Source organism: Gekko japonicus, unplaced genomic scaffold, assembly GCF_001447785.1.
Source record: "Gekko japonicus isolate JY-2015 unplaced genomic scaffold, Gekko_japonicus_V1.1 scaffold355, whole genome shotgun sequence".
NCBI classification, from domain to species: domain Eukaryota; kingdom Metazoa; phylum Chordata; class Lepidosauria; order Squamata; family Gekkonidae; genus Gekko; species Gekko japonicus.
Window position 1 is genome coordinate 259,401 of NW_015167066.1, and position 13,688 is coordinate 273,088.

General features: G+C 41.4%; 1 protein-coding gene across 1 annotated transcript in view; it reads left to right on the forward strand.

The window, feature by feature from the left end:
* Window positions 1-13,688, forward strand: part of LOC107111663 (chromosome unknown open reading frame, human C9orf3) — a 317,713-nt gene that overhangs the window by 252,701 nt on the left and 51,324 nt on the right. The window contains exon 11 of the mRNA XM_015412670.1: window positions 6,118-6,234. Coding sequence (XP_015268156.1) covers window positions 6,118-6,234 — 117 coding nt within the window. The remainder of the gene's footprint in view (window positions 1-6,117; window positions 6,235-13,688) is intronic.

Below are 13,688 nucleotides of genomic sequence, written 5' to 3' on the forward strand. Positions count from 1 at the left end.
ATTGGGGTTTATTGCCCATTCAGTTCAAAGTGCCGCAACCAATGCGACATTTGCTAGACATGCTACAGTTGAAGAGGTCTGTAAGGCAGCCAGATGATAAACAATATCTACTTTTGTAAGACACTGCAAAATGAACATCTGTAGCACTGATGCAGTGTTTGGAAGAAGAGTGTTACAGCACATTCTTGAACCAGAAGATGATAACCCACCCAGAAAATGAGGACACTGCTTTGGGAGGTCCCATCAAGATGTTCTCTGCCTCAGAGGGAGAAGGAACCATTGGATTCTTACCATGAAGGGTACTTCTCCTCTGAGGAGAAACTTGCAGTTCAGAATAATGTATGTTGGTTAAGGGGAAGCAGTAAGATTAGAGCAAATTATAATCGCCAAGGGTAAAATATTGCATGATATTGTAAATATTGCATGATTGTTTTGGGTTTTTCAAACTGGCAGTTCAGGTCAGATATCATGGGTGGAATAAAGCAAAACAATTCCAATGGTTTGCAAAAATCATAGGACATAACAATCATCAGATGAACTGATAGTTTATGAGTAATTTCTTAATATGAACCTTAATTTGGTTTGTGCTTGAATCAGTCTATAATGCAGCTATAAAGTTGACAGTGATTAGAATTTATTTTTAATTTCTCTTCTAGATTCTGACCTGCATTAACAATACTGATATGTAGCTTTGCTAGCATGAGTGTGTTTTGAGAATATCACAAATGCAGACTTCAGTTTTTTTGGCTGAAACAGTCCAAGTTAATTCACAATTGAATATTTGGACTAATTAGTAGCATAATGGAAATAATTATTTGTTTTTTAATTGTGGAGTTGGTGTTCTGTATGTCACATATATATTGGAGTGTAGGTCATGTGCATAATTATGAAAGGGAATAGACACTTTTAATACCAACATTTTGTAATTACTTTTTCAGTGAGATCTCGTTGTTTGATACAATTTGAGTCTTGCAGCAGGTATACAAGCCCAGAGGCAAAATATCTTTAAGCACTTGCATTAGGATTTTATCTTTTTTTAAATTAGCTGTGCTGTGCCAGCATTACTCTGCATATGAGATTCAGAATCAGGAGATATCAGTGTAAAGCAAGTATGAAAGTAAATTATTACTCTATTCCCATTGTTACTTGACTTTTCTCAGTTGTTTATATTCAGAAGGCCTCTGAGTAATGCAAAACTATACAAAGTTCTGTGAGGTAAGTCAAGGATATGTGGTTACCTTGATGCTATATTTTTCTGCCTTCCTTGGCCAAAATTAGATCTTTAATGAACCTTTAAACAATAGTTTCTTGTGTGTGGAATGTAAAAAGTCTGTGCCAAAGATACAATTTGAAAGAAACCTTGACTATCCTTCAATTTCTGGCACTTTGCTGCTGTTTTCTTCAGAAAGCCAGACCTTATAAAGGGAAAGAAGCTACTTTTATTAGATGGTGTTATGCAACAGTTGAAGTACATTCAGATTTTTTTTCTTTTGCCACGAGGAGTAACCTCCCAGAAGTCTCTCCTGTTTATAGCTGACTTCCCGATCCCTCCGCCCAAAAAACCCACTGTTCTTGAACAGTCTGCAGAAATGTTTAGTGGTACAACCTGTCTGTGAATGCATGGTGGTGCACTCATGCAGAAAGAGCAAAAAGGGGGGAAACCTCTGTGAGAAACCAAAGAGGATACTGAGTACCAGAGTATCAGAGGCCACACAAAAGACAAGGCTATGTAATGGATTGTGTGTAAACCAAATATTAGTATATACAGTACAAAAAGTACAGTGTGATGAGTGAAATCAGTCCCTATAAACAGTGCAAAATACAGTAAATTATGACCATTCAATTTTTTTAAAAAAATCAGTGCATAATACAGTGAGTTATAACAAAAGGAAAAGTATAGCAGTTCCTGTTAATGTCATTGTCCAGTGTCTTAACTTTTGTATCAAGTATACTAGTCTCAATAGATGCATTTAATTTATCAGGAGTGTCTTTAATCATAGAGTCCAAATGTTCATTTTCTTTATTGATCCTTATTAATCCTTTCAACCAAAAGTAGCATCAAATCCATAGAGCATTTTTTAAGAATGAAAATCCATTTCATCCTGAACTCCTCGTCCAGATGAAACATGCCACATGGTTTCTTAATGCACAACCCTCTAGGAATGTAATCATTGTGACAGTTCAATAAGAGAAGATGCATGAAGGCCATATTTCATACGTTTCTTCTTCAGTTGCTCATAGTCACTCCGAATAACAGAGGAGGACCTTCCATTGTCAGGAGATAAGGAAGCACTTTCCAATAATTTCGCTTTTTCAGCATCAGTATAGGCAAAAAGCTGTTGACATTGTGTATCCCCAAACCAAAAGGAAGGGAGAAAGAGGGGGGGAAAGTGGGGGAGAGACCTCTGTGAGAAACCAAAGAGGATACTAAGTACCAGAGTCAGTTCTGTGCAAATTGATGAACTTTTTTTACACCTGTTGGCTTCAATGGGAAGTGTAAATACAAGCACAAGATTGCAAGCTAGAAAACCAGTGACACATTTATATTTATCTGGGTGTTAGAGGTTGGAGTATTGAGCACAAAGTTCTCCATCTTGACATGGAGGATGCTGTTACAATAACTGATTGAAGTAAGAGGGGGCTGGCTGTAGGCATCTTCATGCCCTTATACTTCCTTCTCCCCATCCCAATTTACCCTGGACGGATCAGGTGTGGAACTCGGCACAGGGACTCTGAATTGGGTGGAAAGGTGGCATAGAATTGTTTTAAATAAAATTAAACAATAACTAACCTTGCTGCCCCCACTCTGGATTTCAGGGTTCTTTAACTTGGGGAATCTGGAACATGCTTCTTCCCACTGATTCCCCTGGCAGCACCTCCTACATTGTGAAGTGAGAGTTGCCTGGATGAGTGAGCAAGTCTGAGATATTAAACACCCCAGCAGAGTTCTTAAACTTATTTTTTTAATTGCATTCAAAACAATAAGGCAAAATCATTGCTTTTACTTTGTATAAAAGAAAAGTAGTTCAAAAGTGATGGAAGGTTTGTAATAAGAGATCAGGGCAAAGGTGTTTGGGGCATGTCCTAAAGTTAGTGCAGTAGGTACTTCTGTGCCAAAGAGGAGTGCAGAACAACTGGTTGGTTTGCACAGGAAGAGCAGCTACTGCTGGGCTGGAACTTAAATCATGTGTGCTCTTATCAAAAAGAAGAGTAATGGGGCTGACTGAGCCAAAAGAGGTAAAAGGGCCAGCAAGGTATGTGTGTGTGTGGGGGGAACCTCAGAATTCTCCAATGCGTATGCTAAACTTTTCCCTAGCACAAACTTACATGCTTCTCCATACTCCACTGAATTTGGCTGTCATGTTTCATCTTCCCCTGCAATAACTGCACATATTCTATTGCCAGCAGCCATGGCTATGGGCAGCTTCAGGAGTTGTACAGTTATATCCTCGGATAGACAGCTGTATAAGTTGTTGTCCTTTCCTTTGTAGATTCAGGTGGGTAATCGTGTTGTTCTAAAGCAGTAGAACAAAGTTTGAGTCCAGTGGCACCTTTAAGTTTTATTCAAGGTATGAGCTTTTGTGTACATGCACACTTCTTCAGATACATTGAAATGGAAGTTACCAGTCCATACATATAGCTAGAAGGTGAGCAGCAAATCAGCATACAACATAATGAAGATGTTTTAACAAATGCAAGGACCAAACAGGAATAACAAGCTAAGTTTTTATGGTCACCATTTGTTTGGATTTAATTTGGGGAAAAAACATGTTAAATCCAAACAAATAGTGACCATATAAACTTCGCTTGAGTCTCTAGTGTCTAGCTTCATGAAGAGAAAAGTGTAGTAAGTGTAGTAAGCTCACTAAAAAAGTAAGAAAAATCATAATGAATCCATGAGACTAATTACAGATGCTTATTTGTTATATACGAAAGACTTATAAGTAAATGAAAACAAACTGGTTTGGAATGGCTGTTGTTCACAACTGTTGAGAGAGGGCCTGGTCAGATGGAAAAAGAAAATCTTTTCTCTCAAATATTGGACACATGTGGAATGTATCTCTCTATATAATAATTGTGTTTTGGAGTGGCACTTTGCTGAACATTCCACATGCTCCCAAATCAGTAGGCTCCTTTATCTGTCAATCAGAAGGTGTCCCTATCCACTGGCTGCATTGCCTGAGTCCCGCCTCCAACATTCTAAATAGTTTGCTGTTCCTCTCCCCCCTATAGCCAGTCGGAACACAGGTCGTTTGCATATGTGGCCTGATTGGGCTTTGCCTCTAACATTCTAAACAGTTTGCTGTTGCTGTTGGGAGCACTGAATGTGTCCTGAGGTAAATACATATCTCAATCTTCACTTAAACGGTCACTGGAGTTGCCAATCTCCCTGTGGGGCCTGGAGATCTCCCAGAAATCACAGTGTTCCCCAGCCACAGCACATCATTTCCCCTACATAAAATTTCCCAGCTATTACAACTGATCTCCAGATGACCAAGATCAGTTCTCCTGGAGACAATGGCTACTTTTGGCAGTGAACTCTATGGAATTATACCTTGCTGAAGTCTCTCCACACCCCAAACCCTGCCCTCCCCAGGCTCTACCCCTCAAATCTACAGGTATTTCCCAACCCAGAGTTGGCAACTGTGTAATTGGCTATGGAACCACTTTCTAGACCCTTGGAACTCAGAAAACATGGCATAGGAGGAGGTGCTTTTCTATCTTAGCTGCCACTGTATAACCCCCCCCCCCTAAAAAAAAAAAACATAAGTCAGGGATGGAGGGAACCATACCTGTTACCAGCAGGCTGTCCTCCCATACTACCCACTTGGGGCAGCAAAATGACTTGAGAAAGCCCTGCCTTATAGCTAAGCAGAAGGAAAGAAACATGGCTTGCCTCTCTCTATTTTCCCCTTCCCTCTGCCACCCCACCAACCACATCCGGTACACTCATCTGGAGCTTCCTTCTAGAGCTCGTTGTATTTCTTCCCACAACGGGCCTTACTCCTAGTTCCATAATATTGTTGTTTCCTGGGAGCTTAATCCATTTTGCTTGGCACATAAATCACCAGAAAAGTCAATGAGAAGAAGGCTTGTTGCTTTTTGTTCTTGAAAGTACTCTCAAAAGTTTCTCCTGTGATGAAAATCATAATGTTGGTATGGTTTTTACTAGTGTTTGTGATGTGGAAAGCATTTCAGTAAATTGAGGAACTATTTGCAAGATATTCAGGACCCACAGTTCTAAATCAAACCAGTAATTTCTGGCGATAAGTTGTTATTTCGGTTTTCTCTGAATTATTTATTTGGAGTAAAAGCAGAATGAAGCACTTAAGCACTTATTGCATCAGCTCTCCAGCTGACCTTTCCTTTAAATTATCTGTAATTAAATTTGTAAGGATATAATAGCTGTGCTGGATTTGACCAGTGGTTCATCTAGTCCAGCATCCTGTTTCACACAGTGGCCAACTAGATCCCTCCAGAAGGCCTGCAAAGTACAACATGGAAGCCGGTTTCTCCCTGCTGTTTAGCTATTTTCTTCTACTACAAAAACATTAAAAGGAGATGTTTATATGCTCATGATACAGATTTTATATAAGGTTTTCATTTTCCGACATAAACTTAGCGTATTTTTAATATAAAGTTACCTGTCACAGTATGTTTTCAATGTGTTAGTTTGTTCATGATCTTCAGATATACAGATAAATATTTTATCCCACAATTTGAGTAGACACTGTTGTTCAGCAGTTTTATGTGTAGTTTGAGCTCCAGGAACTGATGCAATATAACTTGTTGCTCTTGTTTTTGTCTCTTTAAATAAAATTGCTTGGCATATGTATTCCATAACGCTTGGGGGCCAATAAACTCTAATAATATTTCATTAAAATGAATATACTTCTGATCTGATACAAATATATAATGAGAAGCTATGGCAAATTACTCTTGGTGGGGGTAGAATCTTTCAGAATACAGAAAATGAAAAGTCAAAGGCTTTTCAGAAATGCACTAAGATGTTGTTTCTGTATGTCAAGTCCTGTATAGCTGTCTTATGACTGTTTCGATGTAGTTATGCATCATGCAGAAAACATCCCTCCTTACAAGCTATTTATTTTCTTCTAGCTTCTCCCAGACCAGCTGGTCTTAGTTTTGGAGCATCTCTTGGAGAAGAAGACATTATGTTCAAAAACGTTGGAGTGTTTACAGAAAACTTACCACCTCCGTGAGCAGGATGCCGAGGTAATCCAGTAGCATTCATAGTGAGCTCATAAGCTAGGGAAATAAGGTAATGACTGGAAATAACTGGAAATATCAACATTCTGATAATCAGCAATGAAACCAGTCTAAATCTGTCCTGAAGGCAATACAAGTTATAGTACTGCTTGCATTTACTGCATTTGCTGCTTTCATTTTTATGACTGTGTTTTTAATACAGTGGGGTTTTTTAAAATACATGTGTGTACATGTCTGCTGCACAGTTTTTGTTTGGTTAGTGTAACTATCACATCTGGCCATCATTTCTTTCTACTTGTAAACTTATCCACATCTGGAGAGGTTGAAAGTGACACGTGCCACATTTAGGGTTCATTACTTATGTGCTACTGCCCCTATTTTTTGTCTGCTAAAATGCCTGTTTCTTGTCTTTAGGCATGGTTTAGGGGTTTTTTACAGTTCCCAAATATTAGATTGAATATTTATGAGAAAGAAGTACTTTCTGATTTAATGATATAGATTCAGTAATGGTAATTAGCTACCACTCTGAACAATTATAATAGACATCATGCAAATAGAGACTGTGATTAATGGCAGACTAAACTTAACCATGTGGGATTTACTATATAGATAAAACAGAAGGAAGAGTTGACTGATAGTGTAAAATAAACAGTAAGGTATTGCAAACAAGGCTGAAGATCAGAGACTTATCCAACTCCTGGCTAACAGTACAATATAACTAGAGTAGGACAATAGAAATACCTGCCCCAAGGGTAACCTGGATACAGGTGCAGTATCAAATATCCTGTAAAATAAGTGGGGACCTGCAATACTCATGGAAGGGAATCCCTTCCCCCTCTTACCTTTAATCCCACTCCCACTGTCACTGCCAGCATACTGTTGCAGCTCCATCTTGAAATTAAATTACAATTAAAATTAAGCTAAAAGGAGGAAGGGATCCTCCCATAAGTATCATGGCTCTTGGCCCTTTCCTACAGTTGCAGCTGCCATTGGCGAGCCCTCTGTGGCTCCCAGCCTCCGCCGCTGAGCTTTTGCCCCCTCAACCCCTGACATTAATGCTGGCAAACCCAGCCCTCCCACCCCTCCACACATTGCTGACACTCCACCATCACTGACTCCGCCCCCAGGCCCCCACATTCTTGCCCTCCAATGCTCTTGCATTGACAATGATGCTTGTAAGGCCAACAAATCTCTTGAAACCCACCAACTCTCACAACTGGTGCCAGTGAGCCTGGCATGGCTCCCACCCCCCTCGACATCAATGGCAGTGAGCACAGTGCAGCTCCTAGCCTCTGCCACAGCTGCTGCCAGTGAGGCCAGCATAGCTCCCAGCCTCCCTTGCCTGGCCTACCATGGCTGCCACCTCCCAAGTCACCATAGAGTCTAAGTCATGTGCAGTCCATTATTTTGTTGGGGGGAGACTTAAAACCCCAATGTAATTTTGTAACAATGTCAGAATTTTCTTCAAACCTTGGGGGTTCTCTAAGCATGGAGAAAAATCTCCTTTAAGAACATAAGAACACAAGAGAAGCCAATGTTGGATCAGGCCAATGGCCCATCCAGTCCAACACTCTGTCACACAGTGGCTAAAAATACCCGGTGCCATCAGGAGGTCCAGCAGTGGGGCCAGGATACTAGAAGCCCTCCCACTGTTGCCCCCCCAAGCACTAAGAATACAGCGCATCACTTGCCACAGACTGAGAGTTCCTATCTATACCTTGTGGCTAATAGTCATTGATACACCTCTGCTCCATATGTTTATCCAATTTCCTCTTGAAGCTGTCCATGCTTGTAGCTGCCACCACCTCCTGTGGCAGTGAATTCCATGTGTTAATCACTCTTTGGGTGAAGACGTACCTCAATTTCATTGAGTGCCCACGAATTCTCGTATTTGATGATGTTGGTGGTAGATAAGAAAATCTGAGTGAAAAAGAACATATGAAGCTGACATATACCAAGTCAAACCATTGGCTCATCTAGCTCAGTAATGTCTCCTCTAACTGGCAGTGGCTCATAAGAACATAAGAACATAAGAGACGCCAATGTTGGATCAGGCCAAAGGCCCATCCAGTCCAACACTCTGTGTCACACAGTGGCCAGAAATACCAGTGCCATCAGGAGGTCCAGCAGTGGGGCCAGGACATTAGAAGCCCTCCCACTGTTGACCCCCCCAAGCACCAAGAAGACAGAGCATCACTTGCCCCAGAGCCCCTAGCTATACCTTGTGGCTAATAGCCACTGATGGACCTCTGCTCCATATGCTTATCTAATTCCCTTTTGAAGCCATCCATGCTTGTAGCACCCACCACTTCCTGTGGCAGTGAATTCCAAGTGTTAATCACTCTTTGGGTGAAGAAGGACGTCCTACCATTGATTTATATAGGGGCATTATTATATTGGCTGATCTGTTTTCAATACCCTTCCTAATAATCCCCAGCATAGCATTGGCCTTCTTTATTGCAGTCACACACTGTCTCGACATTTTCAGTGAGTTATCCACTACAACTCCAAGATCTCTCTCTTGCTCAGTCTCTGCCAGTTCAGACCCCATCAATGTGTATTTATATTTAGGATTTTTGGCTCCAATGTGCATCACCTTGCACTTGGCCACATTGAACCCCATTTGCCATGTTGACGCCCACTCGCCCATCCTTGACAGATCCCCTTGGAGTGCCTCACAATCCTCACTGGTTTTCACCACCCTGAACAACTTTGTATCATCCGCAAATTTAGCCACTTCACTGCTTACTCCCATCTCCAAATCATTAATGAACAAGTTAAAAAGCAGTGGACCAAGTACTGATCCCTGCGGTACCCCACTGCTTACCACCCTCCACTGAGAAAATTGCCCACCTACACTCACTCTCTGTTTTCTATGAACTAGCCAGTTTTTGATCCATAAAAGGACTTGTCCTTCTATCCCATGATTTTTGAGCTTACTTAGGAGCCTTTGATGAGGAACTTTATCAAAAGCTTTCTGGAAGTCAAGGTAAATAATATCTATTGGATCCCCCTTGTCCACATGTTTGTTCACCCCCTCAAAGAACACTAACAGGTTAGTGAGACAAGATCTTCCCTTACAGAAACCGTGCTGAGTCTGCCTCAATAGGTTTTGTTCATCTATGTGCCTACTAATTCTTTCCTTAATAATGGTTTCCACCAATTTACCCGGTATCGACGTCAGACTGACTGGCCTGTAATTTCCCGGATCTCCTCTGGAACCCTTTTTAAAGATGGGAGTGACATTAGCTACCTTCCAATCCTCAGGAATGGAGGCAGATTTTAAGGAAAGATTACATATCTTTGTCAGGAGATCTACAAGTTCACATTTGAGTTCTTTCAGAACTCTCGGATGTATGCCATCTGGGCCTGGTGATTTTTCAGTTTTTAAGTTGTCTATCAGTTTTAGGACCTCCTCTCTCGTCACCTCAATCTGACTCAGGTCTTTCAACACCCCTCCTGAAATCAGTGGTTCTGGAGTGGGCAAGCACTTCTCATCTTCCACAGTGAAGACGGAGGCAAAAAATGCATTTAGCTTCTCAGCCATTTCCCTATCATCCTTCAATACTCCTTTTACCCCTTGGTCGTCCAAGGGCCCCACTGCCTCCCTGGCTGGTTTCCTGTTTCTAATGTATTTGAAGAAAGTTTTATTGTTGGTTTTTACGTTTTTTGCTATATGCTCCTCATATTCCCTTTTTGCCTGCCTGACCTCAGACTTGCATTTTATTTGCCATAGCCTGTGTTCCGTTTTATCAGCCTCACTGTGACTAGCTTTCCACTGCTTAAAGGAATTCTTTTTACTTTTTACAGCCTCCATTACTCTGTTTGTTAACCATGCAGGCTTTTTCCTATACCTGTTTGTGCCTTTCCTAACCTGCGGAATATATATTTTTTGAGCTTCTAGGATCGTAGTTTTAAATAGATCCCAAGCTTCCCCAATTGTTTTGACCCTTTCTACTTTTCCTTTCAGTTTCCTCCCCACGTGTCCCCTCATATCAGAGAAATTACCCCTTTTAAAGTTAAAAATGGTTGTGTGAGTCTTTTTGGCCAATTCTCTATTTGTACAAATGATGAACTCAACAACATTATGATCACTGTTTCCAAGCGGTGCAATCACTTTTACATCTCTCACCAGGTCTTGAGTGTTACTTAGGACCAAATCAAGGATCGCCTCTCCCCTGGTAGGTTCCGTGACCATCTGCTCCATAGCACAGTCATTTAGAGTGTCTAGAAACTCAATCTCTTTTTCCCGGCTAGAACACATATTGACCCAATCAATGTGTGGGTAGTTAAAATCACCTATTATTACACAGTGTTTTTGTCTAGTTGCTATCTTTAAGGCATTCATCATTTTATAATCCTCCTCTATCTTTTGATCTGGTGGGCGATAACAAACTCCCAGTGTTAAGTTTCCTTTTGGCCCCCCTATTTCAACCCATAGAACTTCCAGAAGCGAATCCAATTCACTTAGCCTCTCAATCTTTCTAGACTTTATACCCTCTCTGACATACAGAGCTACCCCACCTCCAACCCTTCCCCCCCTATCCTTCCGATATAATATATAACCGGGAATCACTGTGTCCCACTGATTTTCCTCATCCCACCAAGTTTCAGAAATACCCACAATGTCTATTTTTCCCTCCGACACCAAGCACTCCAACTCCCCGATTTTACCTCGGACACTTCTAGCATTTGTATAGAAACAGCTGTAATTTCCCTTACAAGTTAAGCCTGCATCCTTCCTCTTGCTATCTCGAGTCGTTGTCCGGCAGTCCATGTCACCAGCCATGGCCTCTGTGGACAATTTCAATCCACCTCCCTGTAGAAAAGCAACAGGTACCCCCTCATCTCTCTGAGATGAGCCAACCCGAACCAGAGACTTTTCATCTCCTGTCGGCTTTCCCCCAATATTCAGTTTAAAAGCTGCTCTGCCACCTTTTTGATTTTAAGTGCCAGCAGCCTGGTTCCTTCTCGGGACAAGTGGAGACCGTCTCGCCTGTACAGCTCCCTCTTGTTCCAAAAAGTATCCCAGTGCCTAACAAACCTGAACCCTTCCCCCCTACACCATCGTCTCATCCACGCATTGAGACTCCTGATCTCTGCCTGTCTCTCCGGCCCTGCGCGTGGAACAGGTAACACTTCTGAGAAGGCTACCTTGGAGGTCCTGGACCTAAGTTTCCTGCCCAGCAGCCTAAATTTCTCCTCCAGGACCTCACGACTGCATTTCCCCACATCGTTGGTGCCGACATGCACCACGACCACTGGCTCCTCCCCAGCACTATCTACCAGCCTATCTAAAACACGCGTAATGTCCGCTACCTTCGCACCAGGCAGGCAAGTCACCATACGGTCAGTACGCGGGTTCGCCACCCAGTAGGGTCAGTAGGGTCTTGGGTTTTTCTCAACACATGCTACCTGCAATTGTCTAATTGTAGATTCCAGAGATTTAACGAGGTGCTTCTCGTTAAATCAATACCAAGTCAAACCATTGGCTCATCTAGCTCAGTAATGTCTCCTCTAACTGGCAGTGGCTCAGTAGGGTCTTGGGTTTTTCTCAACACATGCTACCTGCAATTGTCTAATTGTAGATTCCAGAGATTTAACGAGGTGCTTCTGCAAACCATATGTTTTTCCACAGCACTTCTCCCTAGTTGTATAGTGGCAGCTAAGAAGGTTTTTGCAGTATACCACCTGAGCAGCAGCGATTCAGCTGAACAATGAGATCTTGGAATTTCAAAATTACCCTTGAAGGTCCCAAGCTATCCCCACTGCAGGTTTCTGCTATCCCCCCAAGCCCCAGATACCCCCAGATCGATTCTCCATTATATCCTATGGGTCCCCATAGGCTATAATGGAGCTGGGGGGAATTGATTTTTTTTTGCACACCCCTGTTATGCTTTTCAGTATGATTTGCAAGCCACCTTGAATCACAGGGAAAAGCGATATATAAATATTTGAATAAATAAGTAGTCTGAGCAGATTGATAACATTTAAGGAACTTCCTGTTTATTAGGTTAGGCAGGGTTCTGACTGCAATTATTCCACCTCTGTTATACTTGACCTGTAATGCTGGTTGTCATATTTTACTAAAAAAAAAACCAAAGTAGACTGCAAGAGTCCCCCCCCCCCACATGTGCTGCTATGGTTTCTAAGGCCCAGCTCAGGGTGACGGTTTGAGGCCAGGCCTAGCAATATAGTGGACTGGGGTGGGTAGACCTGTTCTCCAGAGGATTCCAGCCCAATATTGGGCTGGGGTGGGGTGGGTAACTTGTTCTCTGGAGAACAGGTCTACCAATATAGTGGAAAGGGGTGGGTAGACCTCAGGAGGAAAGGTCTACCAATATAGTGGAAACGGGTGGTTAGAGCTGTTCTCTGGAGGACAGGTCTACCAATATAGTTGACTGGGGAGGGGTAGACCTGTTCTCTGGAGGAAAATTACCAATATAGTGGAAAGGGGTGGGTGAAATTTGACTTGATTCTGTTGTCTCTTATAATGTTTAAATTATTCTTAAAATATAGTTTAAATATAATTTAAAAGAATTTATTCTGAGATTTTTACAAGGTTATGGAAATAATCTTAAAAACTAATTTACGTGACAGTCAAATGTAAACTTACTCACAACTTTAATGCTACTAGCTTTTTTCACTCACAAGGTAGAATTTCTGCTCACAACACTGTGGAGCTTAAAGGGTACATTGATTCTGAAGATACCTGAAGAAGTGAGTAGTGACTTGCGAATGGTCATACCCTGCCACAAATTTTGTTAGCCTTTAAGGTGCTACTGGACTACTGTTGTGTTCTATATGGAAGCTGGTTCTCTAGCTGAAGGCATTTTGAGTGGGGATCAGGTTCTTGTGAGAACAGAGAGTACACTCAGAAGGACAAACCCATGCTAAGTAGTATTATTTCACAGATATGAAATGGCAAGCCATGATAAGAGTTTTGGTCCTAAAGTGGAGAGTCAGCCAATGAACATTATAGAATTACTGTACATTCCTGTAGAGGCTAGTAGAGATATTAAAGTAGAAATAACTAATAGTTTTGAGTGTTTTTGGACTGTCAAGCTTCTCTGAAGATGTTATTCTTGAACCCTGTTGCCTACACTGACAGATTTTAAAACTTTATTTTCAGCTATTCTATATTGTGAAGACTAGAGAAAATGTCTGTGCAAGGATTCTCTTTTAATCAGCATTTGTTATGCAGCTAAAATTGCAGACAGGGGAGACACTACCTCTATATTAAGAAGGTTCAGTAGATACTGTCATGCTACTCAGAGTTTCTGTGATTTAGGGATATAAAATTTTTAAATCCATCTTTCAGAAATTTTCTGCTTTCTCCAAGAAAATGCTCAGGGCAGTATGGCCATAGTTACAGTTTATTTCAGCTTTTATTTATTTGTTGTTTATGTGGTGTTCCAAATGCCAGTTTTATTTTTAATTGGTTTTGAAAGACAGCTATT